Genomic DNA, 16,527 nt, shown 5'->3' with positions numbered 1-16,527 from the left:
GTGACTTCCCTTTCCGAGGAATCTCTTGATGTGTACCCGTACAATAAGATTGAAAAAGTGATGACGTTTTATTGAGTAAAGGACGAAGGATGTCGATGTCAAAGGTACGATGATGTAACAGTGTATATTCTATTTTCTATGGTAGTGTTTACTTTGGCAGGTTCTAATTGATTAATAACGATTGCTACTATGCAATCACAAGCGAGAACAATATCATGTTTCCGGTAATTGTTCCAATCATAAGAATGTCGTCATTCATTGGGAGGGGCACTTTATTCTAATTAGTGATGTCTAAAAATGACACTAAATTAACTTGTTTTTCTTTTGATGTCGATGTCATTATTTATCCAAGGGTGTGTGTAATACACGTGCAGCATTTAAAGATGGTCAAATTCTGAAATTCATTTCCCAACAAACTCAGCCCTGACCTCAGTTGAATTATTGGAATATAAATAGTAACTCAGAAAAATCAAACGGCTCAAAATATAGCTGAAATTATGGGGCAAAAACCAAACCGATCATGTTCCCAATAGCTGAGCATAAATCATGACTTCCAAGTCCATGAATTGTTGGTGAAATTCTGGTAGAATAGCAGTCTACTATTTTCACTACTACAGCTTACAATTGTTAACTGAGGAATTAAAAAACAAATAGAATGCATTGAGAAGATCTTAATTAATGATACCCACAACATTAAGTATATCTAAAACAAAACAACCCAACCCTACATTCATAGATATCCCTTGTGACTAACAAGCTGCTATGCTGAACTACATGGACTATCAATTTATCCAGGTAAGTAGAGGAAACAATTAGCATTGAAATGTTATATGATGCATAAGAGACTATTTTATTAATACTACTTTTGAATGCCAAACAAAAGTAAACTAACAATGCACCCAGAGAGAGGGTTAGGTAATGAAGTTAAACTAATATTTATGCATGAAAATTATCTGAAATTGAGGAAAATTAAATGACTTGGGTGATGAAGCAGGAACTATGTAGACTGCAAATAAAAGAAAGCTTATTATATGCAAATTGAGGGAAAAGGTTTGAAATTGAGAAAACAAATATCGATTGAGTTAACACTGATAATTAATCAGAGACAAAAGCCATCCATAATTGGTATGGTTAAAGCTAAGTAGACTGCATATATTATCTTACTATATACAAGAAGACTGGGAACCCGAAAATCAAAAGATAACTAGATTGCAAAGATCTAGACATACATACATACATATATAGATTGAAAAGATCTAACAGCCTCCATTGGTTGAGGGGGCAATCTAGTAACCATTCTTCTCCTACATTGCCAGTTGTATGGTTCTATGGCGATGAAGTGCAATAATATAAGTTGAAAGAAAAGGACCAGAAACAGGAGGTTCTAGAGACAACTGACCAAGAAAGATGGAAAAATGAATTAATTAATTATCAAAGTGAAAGACATTGTACCCTGTCTGGGAGATTTCTAGGCATCGGAACAGCAGTAACGTATCTCTGAGGGGGGCTTGGTTTATGAGCATTTCGAGCTGCATCAGCAGATGAGGTCTCTGCCCCATCATTTTGCCCCCTTCCATGGAACTTGGCAAACCGGTTGATCACAGAAAATCTTTCTAAATCTTGACATTCCACTCTCAAGTCCAAAATTGAGGATCTGTTGTCCAATCTGCAACATCATGATGAATAATGGCAAAAGTTATAGCTATTACATTGTGGATTGTAAGTATCAAACACAACAATGTGATAGTACCTCAATATATCATTTTCCAGTTTCCTCATTCTACCAACAAAGTCTTCCACTTGCCTAATGTAATGATCGTTCTTCTCGGATGATTTAAGTTTATCATGCAGCCTACAAAATATTAACAAACAAAAAATAAAATTCAATTATTACACGAAGAACAGATTAAAATTGTATATATTTCCTGTTGAAAACCATTATATGTTCACAAAACAAATCCAAAAAAGAAACAAACTTTCTTACAGTTTCTTGCTACCACCACTTCCAGACTGTGAGACCGATCTGCATGCATCTCCTAAAACTAATCTAGCAACAGAGTAGACCAGACTTTCATGGTTCGATTTGGCATCGGCAGAGAGAACTGCTGCTGGCGGAGGGTTAAATAATTGCTGCATAAGCTGTGTTGTCAAAACAAGCCGTCTTCTTGATTTCATTGTTGGTTCTTCATTTTGCTCGGCATCCTCTTCAACCTGAAGGTCAATATGGAGCAAGATGAACTCCCAATTAACAAAATAATCTAAACATTCAATTCCACAGACTATCTAAACAAACCTTCTCAACCAATCTATTTGCAGCTTGGGCCCAATCTAATTCTGCAGCACTGCAAATTCATAAAGAAAATCAATATTCTTAGGAGAGACATATTTATTTACATAAATAATAGAGTATGTACACAACTAAATATAGATGTAGTGTGTGCTACAAAGCACATAACCTTGTCAACTACCTGATATCTTGAAGCCTTTCAGAGCCCTGTTCCAATTCTTTATGAAATGGAATGAGTTCAGATGTGGAGCTTTTCCGCTTCTTAGGTCTTGTGAGTAAATCAGATTCAATTGCAGGAGGCAATAACCGAGAAGGAACATGCTCGCTTGAAAAGGAAGTGGGCGTTGGACTTAGCCTAGTATTACCAGCATCACCAAGACTATTAACTTGTTCCATTGACTTGCCAAGATGCACACTATCAGACTGGTTCCTCACAGTGAAAGACTGGTCTATAGGTTTAGGAGGAGCCATCGCCCGTGCATCATACATAGGCAACATTTTACCATTTTTAAAAGTTCCATATTGTTCAAACCACGATGGAGCCATCTGAGGATTTATCATAGGATGTTCACTTCTAATAGAAGCTGGATTGTTACTGTTGGAGACATTGAGAGCATTTTTCTGACCATATCCACCCACATCCAGAGAAGATGCATTAGTGTCTCGACCATCAACTGGCTTCGTAGGGAAGCCTGGTATATTAGGATCAGCTGGAGGCACTGTAGAACTATCACCCGACACATCTTTGACCATGGTATCATATCCATATGACTGCCGTCCTTGGTTGAAATCTTCCTGCCGTTTATCTATCACATTATCTGAAACTTTGAATCTCTTGACATCTCGATTACTGGGATCAATCTCAATATTTTTCATGGACTGAACCTGATTTAGCAAAGGGAAGTTCTGGTGTAAAAAGTTATTTGGTCTTAAAGACCGGCCAAAGTCTTCAATATCTCTAGAAGTAGCAGCTGGACTAGTTTGAGATGCATCGGGTATACCCTTCCCAACTTTTTCCTTAACATGTGACGCGCTTGCTGACTCATCCGCAGCCTCAACACTCTCAGGCAACATCTGCTGCCGAGAGATTTCATTACCATCCTTTGAATCTTCAATACCTGGCTTCAATGGCCAGGTTGTGGTTTCAGAAACATTAATTGGTTGGAGACGGGAAGGAATCTTTGAGGAGTTAGGAAGTTGCTTGCCAGAAACGTTGGTCCATACGTTGTGTAGAACTTTTGAAGCGGTGCCTTGCATAGATGCACTAAATGTTACAGAAGGATGAGAAACTGTGGCAGCGGCAGTCTCTGATGCCGAAGTTTGCATGGAAGGGTCTCTTGAATTGAATTGGTCTATACCACTTGGACGAGGCATATCCCGAGCAGACACTGATTCAGATTGACTAGTGTGAGATCTTTCACCATATTCATCCATCTGATTTGCGGGAACAGTCTGATCAACAAAATTTGCATTGGAAGATTGACTATTTGAAGCTTTTCCAACAAAACTAGCCCTGTTTTGATTTTGAGTATGGATCCTCGAGAAAGGAAACCCAGATGACAAATCCTGTGACATATTTCCCAGCACATTGTACTGTGAGGCTTTATCTAAAACTTGTCCTGAGGAACCAGAAATGTTATTCCTAAGCTCATGAGATGACTCTCGAGAAGGAAAATTCTGAGTAGAAGACAACCATGTACTGCCCTTATCCACTGTTTCAGATGTAACACGAGATGATGCCACAGGAAGCCTTTGAGTGGGAGGAGCCAACTGTAAACCAAATCCCTGAGATGAACTTTGATTCCGTTGAGACCCATCAGAAGATTCAGTATCCGGCACCCTGGAAGATAAATGACGGTTAGAAGTGCTTGTTTTTGTTGCAATGCCATGCTCCCTTGACTGATCCACTTTATGAAGAAGCTCAAGAATATTTTGACTACAATAATTTTAACAAATCAAAGAAAACAGTTGAGCTAAGTTCATCATGTAAGTCATAGACAAATGAGTGGTAAGAAAAGGAAGAGAAACAAGTAAACGAGGCTGCCGTACCAATTAGGCCAGAAGTCAGCAAATGTAGAAACAAAATAACCATAATGTATAGTTACTTACCACTAATAGAAATAAACACAAAGAATAATGGCTCAAAACAAGGAATTACGAGAAGATGACACACTAAAATTGAAAGGAAAAGGGTAGGAAATTTTCAAACATTCAACTACCTGGGAGAAGCAGTCTTGTTTAAGGCATAATTAGTGACACTTCTATCAAAGGGGGCTAATGTCTTTGGTATTTGGCCAGGCAGTGCGGTTTTTGAAGTATTATCATCCAAGCCTTTTGTCTCACCCTGAAAAGCAGGTGCATTCCTCTGTCACAAGTATATAAATACATAAACCTCAATAATTATGGAAAACTTCGTGCAATCAACATAGGGAGCACAAGAAAGTAAAACTCAGAGTTACCTTCTCTGTTTCAGTATAATTTTCATCAGAATGACCATACTTTGACTGCCCAGGATAGCTTTGGTCATGTCCTTTAAGTCCTCCAAAAGGTTGATGGGGTGTAGGATGTGAATTTATGGCATGTTTGTTTCCATGAGTCTCCATGTCAACACCAACATCCCCCATAGGGTGAAACTGAAATTTACGAGTTACAGGAGTTCTTCGATTTCCTGCACCAGCAGATACCTTTGGACTACGTGAATCACTTCCATCAAAACTGGCAACTCTATGGTGAGATGAATTAGAGCCAACACCATCTGCTGATTTTTCATTTTTATTCTCACTATCATGAATGTCTCCTTCTAATTTCTCATTCCTAGATGATTCCAAAACTAGAGGGTTTTTCTCCATATGAAACCGATATTTCCCTGGACCATCATTTCCATAGCTCCCCATGGAATCAGAATGTCTCCATGCATCAACATTATGAAGTTGCTGGTTGTTTTGCCTGCTGACCCATGTAGCACCTGGGTTTGGTATAGCACCAATGCCATTCATACCAGTATCTTCCCCACAAATCTGCATATTAGCTGGAGACTTAACATGTTCCAATCCAGCTGATGAATTAGTATCAGAACCAGGCTCCCACATTGCAGATACATGGCTTGTCTCTTGTCTAGCATCCTCATGACGGGAATGAAACATGTTTTCATTTTCACGAGCCTTAAGAGTAGAACTGTTATCAGATGGGGCTGACTTAATTCCATTCCATCCATTAGATCTATTGAGTGCCTCACCACTACTATTTGGGGATGGTAGCATCTGTTGATGGGTCCATGAACCAGAAATAACCTTTTCATTAATTTCTATACCTGAAGAATCAGCAGCATTTCCATAAACACGATTCCCTTCAGCAATTGGTTTTTGCTGCGGGCCGCAATCTAACCATTTGCCTCTTTCTAAAAACTGTGGAATTGATCTTTGAGAAGTGTCGGTCTGTAACCTGTCACGCTGTTCTGGTACAGTATCAACACTTGACTGATGAAATCCGGGAACACCAGAATAGCTTACAGAATTGGGCCTGCTAACATCATCTGGCCGAAGAAAAGGTCTTGAATTTATATTGGGGGCTGACTGCAAGTTATTGTCGGCCCAAACTGGCTGTTTGCTGCTATCAATGGCTGAAGCCCGCTCATTCCCAGATGAACGTTCGCTATTCCGGAAACTTGGACGACTCCACTCTTCCTGTATGCCTGTTTCAGTACTAGATGTTTCGGCTACAGCAGACTGCATAAGTGCACTCCAGCTTCCGCTCTGGAGAGAAGGAAATCCCCCAAAACTATCTGCACTGTCCAACATATTGAATCCTGTATTCCTACCAAATCCATCCCACAGATTGTCATCTGAACCAAACAAGATTTTCTCTTCAGTTGGATCCAGGGTGGCCACATTCTGTGAAGGTGGAACCTGCATTACCATCTTTTCCTGTGAAGTCTCTGATGATCCACCTACTTCTTGCCTCCCATGAAAATCTTCAATTGGCACATTTCTTTGTTCCGAATTCACTTGCTGCAAGTGCTCCATATTTATACCTTGAGCAACAGAACCAAACATATTTTTCCCTTGAATATCTTGTCTTGGCATCGGACTTCCGTCATTTGTGTCAGCTTGATCTGAATACGAACCATACTGCTGAGGTGGAAATGAATTACCACTGGCTGCTAAGTGTGGGAGCGCAGGTTTGTCCCCTTGAAGGTTAGCATACTGGTGTGAGATAGAAACCTGAGACACTGCTGCCTTATCTGTTTGAACATGAGGATACAAGTTGGGCGCACCTCTTGAGCCAGAAACTGGAAGCCCATAAAGAGACTGGTCTCCTTGATTAGGAACCAGTCCCATCAGACGCACTTGATCAGGTGATAATATAAGCCCATTTGAAGCCCCTTGCATGACCGGAGATGCACTACGCTGGAGCCAACTTGCATTACTTGCCATGACCTCAGGTTGCCACATAAGGTTAGATGCCTCATTTATGGGAATGCCATTGATGAGAGAAGCAGAATGGCTTGGAACTGCCTGTTTTGAAATGGAGGGAACTGGAGCCATTGAACTATGTTGCCTTGCATCCAGTTGATGAAATTGTTGCTGCCTTTGAAATTCTTGCATCTGGTTGAGCATTACTTGCTGCTGTAAAAGTTGCATGTCATTTATGCCAGACTGCTGTCTAGGCAAAGGCTGAAGCATGTTTGATTGCCGACCACTTAATTGTTGTTGACCTCCAAAAAAATCATAATTGACAGGAGATTCAACTGCATCAGTCCTAGTCAAATTCTTCTTATAGAGTTCAAGACCAGTGCCTTGTTGTGATTCAAGTACTGGCATTCCTCGTATGCCATGAAAACCAGCTTCGGTATCCACTCCCAAAATGTTCCCTTCATTTTGCCTAGGCTGGAAAACCTGGTGCCCCTGCATATAGCCATTAACAGCTGCTTGTTGGTTCGAGAGTTGATTTCTGCCAGTGTCAGGCCTCAGGTTAGATTGTGCCAGGTTCAAACCATGTCGCAAATGTGGAGAGCTTGTGTGTCCCTGCTCAGGATCTATGAAGGCAAAAGTATAATCAGTGATAATATCAAAATATTATGTAAAACCAAGAGCATTATATATGAGAGGGTAATAATTAAAAGTGAACATATTATGATCTATTAATGATTGAAATTTAAGAAAAAATTAAAAATATTCTAAAAACTATACCCGATTGCTGTAGATTGAAATTCTTCAAATTGGAAATGAAAGGCCCATCAGTTGGCCTCTGGCCACCAGCCCACAAGTTGTTGGTTAACCCTGGCCAGTTCCCGTCCACTGCCTGTGAATGGTACTGGCCCTGGGACAAGTTTTCCTGACCAAAAAAATTATGGACCCTGTCTCCTACGTCGTTTCCAGGCATAGATTAACAAACCCAAAATTTATCAGAAGATAACTAGTTATAGAAATGCCTAGTGGATCAAGGGAAATGAAGAAAGAGCTTCTCCAAATACTATGCTTCCCAAAAAGACACCTCTGAGCATACCATTTACTCCTGGAAATCATTTTCAGAAAAATTAATTAGCCTCCATGGCAAAAATTTAACAATAGATACAATGGGATAACAATAACTCAGATCTATTCCAAAATTCCAAATCAACCAAGGCATAACTAATTCTGTTTCCTCACAACAATAATTTTTTTAAAAGAAATTACAGCATTGGACTGAGATTTCAAATTCCTCCATGAACAGTCCGGAATATAAAAGATCAGTGCACATAAGAGATGCAACTATTCATACATAGAAAGCTTTACATCTTTTGGGATGAAAAAAATAGATTTATAGCTCTGTATTCAAAATTATCTCCATTAATGCAATCACAGACACCTTCTTCCAGGAATAGTTCCTTTTTTCTCAAGTGATTTCAATAAATTCGCTGGTAGTTACAGGAACAAAAGGCTCTTCTTTACATACACTAATACTACCATCGACAGCCTAGTATTGAAATCTTAAGAAATATTCAAATGGAAATAGTCACAACTACTGAGTATAATCCATAAGGGGGAAAATCGCTTTTCATGACAAGAGTATCACTACTGACTACTGATGAATAAGTATAACAAGAAAAAAATATATAATTAAAACCAAAATAAGCCTAGTCAACTCCTTCAGAGTGCACCACACTGAAGAGATCAAAATGTTGGAAATTTAGGAAGACAGCAACAACTTCCAACTAAAACATCACATAATATTAGAAAGAAAGAACCATCCTCAAGAAACTTGAGAAAAAGTGCATCACATTTATTAAAATAGCATCCTTTTGCCAAAAATGAGAGCAACCCACCATTTGTTGCAAATACATAACCAGTAACCACCCCAAAGATTGTATTCATCCAAGAACTTCATTAAGCACTCAGTGTCTCAATTGTCCCAATAAGTTCGGGAGATATCCATACACTTCATTTTGAGGTTCTGCACTAAAATCCATCACTCGGGTTCATTTCTTCCAGATTAATAACTCACAAGGAATCCATATCCACGGGAAATCAAATTTAAAGAGAAGAAAAAACCCACTCATTACACATAACCTTATAATCTACTTACTTTATAACATCTCCACTAAAAAAGCTTTCTCCTTCATTTTCGTTAGAGTACTTAGCGAAGTTATAGCTATATGAAAGTGCTGAAGCTTAACTTCAACCGGGATGCCAATAATTCAAACTCTCCTCCATCTCCATGTACATCAGAAACCCAAAAAGCACACAATTATACCTAAGAGACACCTAATAAAAAACTAAGAGACAGAGAAGAGGAAAACACAACCAAACCCAAGAATCTAATCTTATGCACAATTTCACCTAACTTTCAAAAAATATCCCACTTCTAACCGAAATGAGAGGAAGCAGAACAGACAAAAACCCCCAATTACTATCCCCTTCCCCCCAACTTACCCCTCAACTAAGCTCATCCCCAAAACCAAAAATCCCTCCAAAATCTCAAATTTACCCCCAAAACGCATAAGATCGGAAACGCGGCACAATTCGAGCTCAAAATCAGCATTCAAATTCACCACACCACACACAAAAACGACTGCACGAGCTGCCAAAATCGCGCCCAACGCAGAACGCGACAGAATCAACCATAGATTTGCAAAAAAAAAATTCAGCCATAAAAGAAGGGGGATAATAAAAGGTTCCTAGAGAGAGAAAGGCTAGGGTTTTGAGGCAGAGAGAGAAAGCGCGTGAACTCACAGTGACATTGAGGTGGCTCCATTGAAGCTCGAGAGTGATCCCCGCAAGTGTGTGGAGGAGCCAAAGCGTTAGGGTTTGAAAGCGGTGAAGAGAGAGAAAGCGAAGAGAGAGAGATAGAAAGAGGTAGAGAGAGAAAGGAAGAAGAGTTTCTCGAGTTTCTCTCTGAGCTCACACAGATAAAGTGATCGAAATAGTGCGAAATTTTCAACGAAGGTGAGGTTCGGGCCGAATCTGAGGTTCGGTTGGTGGTTAGGGTCCGAAGCTGGGCCTCGTTCTCTTTCTCTCGCAAAATGAATGGGGCGCGGTGTTGGTGGTGTTAGGCTTTAGACAGAGCCCAAAGAGGGGAAGATAGCATGTGAAGAGTTGTTGAGGGTAAATGGGCCTAGCCAATTACTGCGCGACGCGTGGCACCGTGACGGCACAACCACTTTTTTCTTTTTCTTTTCTTGTAATAAAAAAATTGTTTGGATCATGTACTGTCCTGATTTTATGTAAGAAATTAAATTTATTTATTTTCTTACACTAAATCTAAATTCACGTCTGTTTCTAAATTTATTTCTTCCTAATTTTTTAAAGAGAGTCTCTTTCTTTCCGAAATAATTGCTTTCTATTTAAAAAAATAATTATCAATTATGTTTTATTAACATGAAGCATTATTAATCATCACATAGTTTATGTTAATTATTCAACTTTCAAACAGATTAAACTCTTTATTCATCCAAACATAAAAGTATTTCTTATATAATAATTTAAGTAATTATATTATAAATATTTTACCAAACTTACGATATAGAAGTTATACCATATATGTGGGTCTTGACAAAGTTTAACAATTATAATTATGATATAAATTATGTTCGTGTAAGTGTCCAAAAGAAAAATAAAATAAACGCGTTCATCTTTTTCAATGTTTGGCAAGAAAAAGACCAAGAAAATAATAATGAAATTACATTTGTATGTATATATCCATAATCCATGGCTGATAAGTGATAAGTAATAAATTTAATTTTCACATATATATGATATGATAATGTATGTATGATAAATATAAAATAAAAAATAATATAGTTTTGTTAGTAATTTATTTTTACATTTCAATTATAAGGACACTAGATATGCTTTGTGTATAATTAACACTAACAAATAATAATTTCCCAAATTAAAGCCATTCTAAGTTAATTACAACTGAAACCTAGTAACCTATTTCCTTAAAACTTACAGAGCACGAACACTTTTCCAGGAAAAATAAAAACACAAAACCAAAAACAAAAACATAACAAAACCAATAACGAAAAGAAGGTACACTTTATCATTGCCTGTCTCGCATCTTCCTTTTTTTCCAAAGAAAAAAAATAGGGCAAAAAACGTTATTGAGCCAAGGAGAGCTCAATTTTACACAAATCAGCCAAATCAAAGTTTCATACCTCAATCCACCAGAACTCATTTATATATAATTCGAAGCAATAGGATTCGAACTAGGTTTCCATGTAATTCGAGTTGAATCAATTCGAATTACTTCCAAAATATTTTTCAAGGTAATTCGAATCAATAAGATTCGAATTATGAAACCAAATTACTTAGTAATTCGAAACGAATAGCTTCGAATTAAAATAGGGTAGTTCGAAATAAGTCAATTCGAATTACATTGAGAACGACATATGAGTGGGGTTCGAATTATATTGATTCGAATTAGTATGGGATTGTTATCATGAGTAATTCGAATCTAGTTGATTCGAATTACAAGGGTTTCGACTATTTAAGGAGTTCGAACCAAGTCCATTCGAATCACTTTGTCATTCTCATACCCCACCAAATCCCAGAGAAAACGACCAATATTCGGGTCGAGTAAGACAAGGGAGGCATATTCAGGGGATGGGGGACGATCCGGGGAGGCTTTATCGTTTAGATGGAGTTGCTCATATCGCCGGGGTGATCAACGACGAGGTTAGTGGTTTATGATGTTGCGATGTTGATAGTGTTTTTTGTTAGTGGTTTATGGTAGTGATTGATGAAAGCAGTTTGTGATAGTGGTATTTGCCAGTGGTTTTTTTTTAATGGTTTATGTAACATATAGTGGTTTAGGATAGTGGTTTAGGATAGTGGTGTAGGATAGTGGTGTAGGCAAGTGGTTTTTGTTAATGGTTTAGGATAGTGGTGTAGGCAAGTGGTTTTTGTTAATGGTTTTTTATAGCGGTTTATGTTAGTGTTAGCGGTTTAAGGTAGTGGTTTAGGCCAGTGGTTTTTTTTAGTGGTTTTTTTATTGTGTTTTGTTAGCGGTTTTTGTTAATGGTTTGTGGATAGTGGTTTTAGTGACGGTTAGTGGTTTAAGGTTGTGGTTTATGATAGAGGTGTATGCTAGTGGTTTTTGTTAACGGTTTTACTTGTTAGCGATTGTTGTATTTGTTAAAGGTTTTTGCACGTGGTTCATGTTAGCTGTTTGTGCATACAATGTTGGCTGTCTGTTTCATGTATCTTGTGTTGCCCCATTTATTTTTGGTTCTTTACGAAATAAATTGTATACTTTATTGGTTTGTGGATCTGTTCTAATTATGCGGTTTATGTACTGGCCAGCCTCGTCGTTGCATATCCAGCGTTAGGCGGCAACAGGGGATGCGTCTTGATGAGAGGTACGTTCCGTACTTGCAGATGGCCGGATTGTACCATCTTGCGAGACTGAACGACAGATGGTTCCGACTGGACGAGCCCCTAGTCAGCGCATTCGTCGAGAGGTGGCGGCCTGAGACGCACACCTTCCACATGCCGTTCGGGGAGTGCACCATCACGCTTCAGGACATTGCATACCAGCTGGGGTTGCCAGTGGACGGACATTACGTCAGTGGTTGCTTGACGGACTTCCACCTGTACATTGAGGGTGGGAGGCCAGCTTGGCAGCGGTTCCATGAGTTGCTCGGGGTTTTACCTCCCGAGAACCAGGTTCAGAAGTTCGCAGTCAACTGCACCTGGTTCCAGGAGACATTTGGAGAGTGTCCCGACGGGGCTGATGAGGAGACAGTTAGGCGCTTTGCACGTGCCTATATCATGATGTTATTGGGCACGCAGCTGTTTGCCGACAAGTCCGGCAATCGTATACACATCAGATGGCTACCGTATGTTGCTCGGCTTGAGGAGATGGGTGGCTACAGTTGGGGGTCGGCGGCACTAGCATGGTTGTACCGGTGCATGTGCCGAGTCGCCAACAGACATGTCGTGAAGTTAGCTGGGCCTTTACAGTTACTACAGTCTTGGATCTTCTGGAGGTTTCCTTTATTTAGGCCTACTGGGTATGATGAGATTAGCTGGCCCCTTTCCTCGAGGTACCATTATTGTTTTTTGCTATGTATCGTTATTGTATTTTTTATATTATGGAAGCAATTTCATGCATTGTAGAGTGAGTGACGAATGCAGTAGAATATTTTACCTCTTTTGCAGATGGTCTGGTTACAATCCTGAGATTAGCAACAAGGGACCTCGGGTACAGATGGCTCGCCTGAAGATCGACTTGTTACAGCCTCGGGATGTAAGTACGCTGAAACCATACTTAGCTCCATTCGTTGTTTCAGTTTATATCGTCTAACAGAAGTGTTAAAATGTTTTTGGTTGCTTTTTTCAGTTCATATGGATGCCGTATAGCGCACTCGACGTCATCCAGGTTGTCCATCCGGAGGTCTTGGAGCCGCGGCATACGATGTTATGGCGGTGTGTGACGTCGTTGATTTATTTTGCTGTGGTAGAGTGGCATCAGGTTGATAGAGTTTTACCGCAGTTTGGCGGCGTTCAGCCCCCCCCCCCCCCCGCGTCCCGCCCTGAACATCGACTTCTTGATGTCGAAGGATGGGAGAGGAGGTGACCGTTGGTTCCCGGCGCACTTAGCTGACTGACATCTTCACTGGCAGGAGCGTGCGGAGCACATTTTACAGTTCGACATTGTGCCCGACCCCGGTCCTTCTCATGATTTCCTGACATGGTGGCATCAGCACGGAAAGAGGTTCCTGTCACCGGAGATGTTATTGGGGGATCCGAGAGGTATTCCTATTCCGGATGAGGCGATGCAGAGGGGTGCAGCGCGAGTTCCAGATATGGCCCGGGTCGACGATGTTCCTGACAGACGTCGTACTGAAAGGAGAGCACGGGTCGGGACACGTCGTAGCCAGCGTGAGTGGAATTGGGTTGAGCATGCTATGGATGACGTGGACGATGCAGTTAGGGGTGGCGGGAGACGACGTGGTCGTGGAGGCAGGAGGAGGGGTACTGCTGCTAGAGAGGGTGCCCATCAGGCTGGGGGGATGTAGCTGGTGGAGGTGCTGCAGTGGGGGTTGATAGGCCCCATCAGGGGGGGCATGATGGTGAGTGGTATGGATCTGGCATGGGAGATCCGACGAGCCACACTGAGGCTGGGCTTGGGGGTGGACCACTTGGAGATTATTTCGTCGGTGTTCCCGGTGACTATCAGACCCTTCAGGAGAGTACTCCATGGGTGAGTCCGGGCTCCATGTTTCCAGACTTCCTTGCTAGTGAGGGCATTGTCGCCGAGTTTGGTGGACCGCATTTCCTTGAGGATATCTGTACCATTATGCAGGAGGATGAGGCTGCACGAGGACGGGTTCACACAACAGCGACACAGGCACCTCTAGATGTAGATCTGAACGAGCCTGCCACGGTTCCTCATGCGCATACTTTTGCCCTGGGTGGGACGCCAACATCTGCCCATACTATGGGGTCACATTCAGTTGCCGGCCCGTCATCATCCAGACCCGTGCATGTTCCGCCCAGGACCCCGACGGACGCAGTTCTGGATGACAGCGATGACTCGATTGAGGATGAGGAGCCACTTATACGCCGGGGTTACAGGACACGGGTACCACGCCGTTGTGGCACGGGATCGCACCTTTTTAGATGATTTATGGATAGTGGTCTATGTCATGTTGTTATATTTATACTATGTACCTTCTTTGTCGGTTATCAGTGTTATGTTATGTACTTTGTTGTTATTTATTTTGATGTTCATTTATGTACGTTGATGTGATCTTATGTTATGTCTTTTGATGTTATTTACTCTGATGTTATGATATGTACTTTGATGATTTATTATCTTATGTATTTTGATGTTAAATACTCTGATGTTATGATATGTACTTTGATGTTATATTATGTATTATCGGTCATCCCATTGGATAGTGTTGTTTACTGTAGTTATTAAATTCCTTATTTAGAAAGACATTCAACATACATATGTGGTTCGAATAACAAGATTCATGACTTATAGAAATCAACTTAGTTCCAAGGAGTACAATGGTTGCTAATTGAAGTAAAATACATATGCTGATAAAGTAAGAAATAAAAACAGACAAACCAAATCTCCTATTAATTCCCAGCAGTCCTGCTTGGGCCTGCGGCTTGTGGACAACTACGACGGGTGTGTCCTGGCTGCCTGCAGAGGCCACATCTCTTTGGGCGGTTCGGATCTGTCTCATCCATGTTGGTGCGAATTCGTGTGGACCTAGGACGACCTTCCCTCGCACACCTCATATTCGGATCAGGTATAACGGTAGGCCCGGCATAAAGTGGCCAGAAACCCTCTGAAATGGGAGGTGTAAATCCCATTTGATAGACACCGAAAACGGAACTAAGCCGATAGACCTCGTGGACATAAGGCTGCCATGTAAGACGTGAATAAGCACAGCAAGCCAGTGCGTGAGGACACGGGAAATGAAGTGCTTGGAAGTATCCACAATCACAAGTCTTAGACCCGAGTGAGACCCTGTACGTACCAAGTGAGAATGAACCTGTCGGAGTTGTCTCAGCCACGGTGTACTCCGAGTTATCCCTGTCGTAAACAGTCACCGTGAAGCACCTCGCTGTCTTCAGGTTGGCCTCGATACACTTTACTAGGTATTGACTGAATTGTTGCCCAGTACCCATCTGAGCCTCGGCCTCCCTACCCTTACGGACAAATAGCTCAGCAAGCCTTCCGAATGTGGCCTTCACCAGCGAGCAAACAGGGAGGTTTCTTACCCCCTTCAGGATTGAGTTGACACACTCCGAAATATTTGTCGTCATGTGCCCGAATCTCCGACCCTCATCACAGTACTGTGTCCACAACGAATACTCAATTCGGTTCGCCCAGTCACACATTGCCGGATTCTCAGAGCGCAGAATGTCAAACCAGTAGTCGAACTCCACTTCGGTCTTCGCATATGCAGCGTTAACGAGAAGCCTCCGGGCATCTTTTCCCTTGAACGTCAGTGCAAAATTTGCTGCAACGTGTCGAATGCAGAACGCCCGGTATGCAGCCGGGGGTAGCCATCCCCCATCCGGAGCCTCAAGGGCTGCCTTGATGCCGTTATGCCTATCTGAAATAACTAACAGACCCGGCTGAGGTGTCACGTGCTCACGGAGGTGGGAAAGAAAGAAAGACCATGACTCTGCATTCTCACCCTCAACTAGTGCAAATGCCACGAGGAGTATGTTGGAGTTTCCGTCCTGTGCAATCGCGACTAGCAACGTTCCCCCGTACTTCCCATATAGATGGGTGCCGTCAATACTCACCAACGGCTTGCAATGATGGAATGCCTCGATACAAGGGGGGAAAGTCCAGAACAGCCTATGAAAATAAGCCTGAGACTCGTCAAGCTGTCCCCCAACTCGAACAGGGCAAGTCCTGAGGACGGCTACTGTGCCAGGCATTGTCAGCTGAACTCCTAAAACCCACCTAGAGAGCTCGTTGTACGACTCGTCCCAGTCCCCATATATGACGGCAACGGCCTTCTGCTTCGCCATCCATACCCTCCTGTACGTTGGCCTGAACCCAAAGTGTGCGGCAGTGGCATTTTGAAGCACCTTGATGTTGACAGCGGCATCAGCCCTAACCATCGGCATAATGAATGTGGCTATCACATGGTAGTCCAGACTCCTATGGTCGCTGGAGATGGAGGTGGCGAGACAGGTATGCGGTCCGTTGTACCGCTTCACTTCCCAGATACCCTTCCGCTGTCGGAGACTCAACCTAATCAGCCATGTGCACCCATTCCC

At 41.6% G+C, this 16,527-nt stretch overlaps 1 protein-coding gene across 4 annotated transcripts; it reads right to left on the bottom strand.

The window, feature by feature from the left end:
* Positions 1 to 1,058: 1,058 nt before the first annotated feature.
* On the bottom strand, positions 1,059 to 9,823 carry LOC112709740 (uncharacterized). 4 transcript variants are annotated; one of them, XM_025761652.3, is made up of 9 exons: positions 9,499 to 9,823; positions 7,477 to 7,801; positions 4,747 to 7,322; positions 4,507 to 4,652; positions 2,469 to 4,223; positions 2,294 to 2,342; positions 1,985 to 2,211; positions 1,751 to 1,852; positions 1,059 to 1,666 (listed from the first exon to the last, which is right to left on the bottom strand). In XM_025761652.3, exons 2-9 carry the CDS (start codon positions 7,667 to 7,669, stop codon positions 1,432 to 1,434), a joined length of 5,283 nt encoding a protein of 1,760 aa, XP_025617437.1. In that variant the 5' UTR covers positions 7,670 to 7,801; positions 9,499 to 9,823; the 3' UTR covers positions 1,059 to 1,431. The 4 variants fall into 4 exon arrangements, with proteins under 4 accessions (XP_025617437.1, XP_025617452.1, XP_072059078.1 ...); XM_025761667.3 differs by having other exon boundaries at positions 4,507 to 4,631; positions 9,499 to 9,816; XM_072202977.1 differs by having other exon boundaries at positions 2,469 to 4,127; positions 4,507 to 4,631; positions 9,499 to 9,794.
* Between the last annotated feature and the right edge of the window lie 6,704 nt (positions 9,824 to 16,527).

This window comes from Arachis hypogaea, chromosome 1 (assembly GCF_003086295.3).
Source record: "Arachis hypogaea cultivar Tifrunner chromosome 1, arahy.Tifrunner.gnm2.J5K5, whole genome shotgun sequence".
Taxonomy (NCBI): Eukaryota; Viridiplantae; Streptophyta; class Magnoliopsida; order Fabales; family Fabaceae; genus Arachis; species Arachis hypogaea.
Note: the sequence above shows the minus strand (reverse complement) of the source record. Positions and strands in the feature narration are given on the sequence as shown.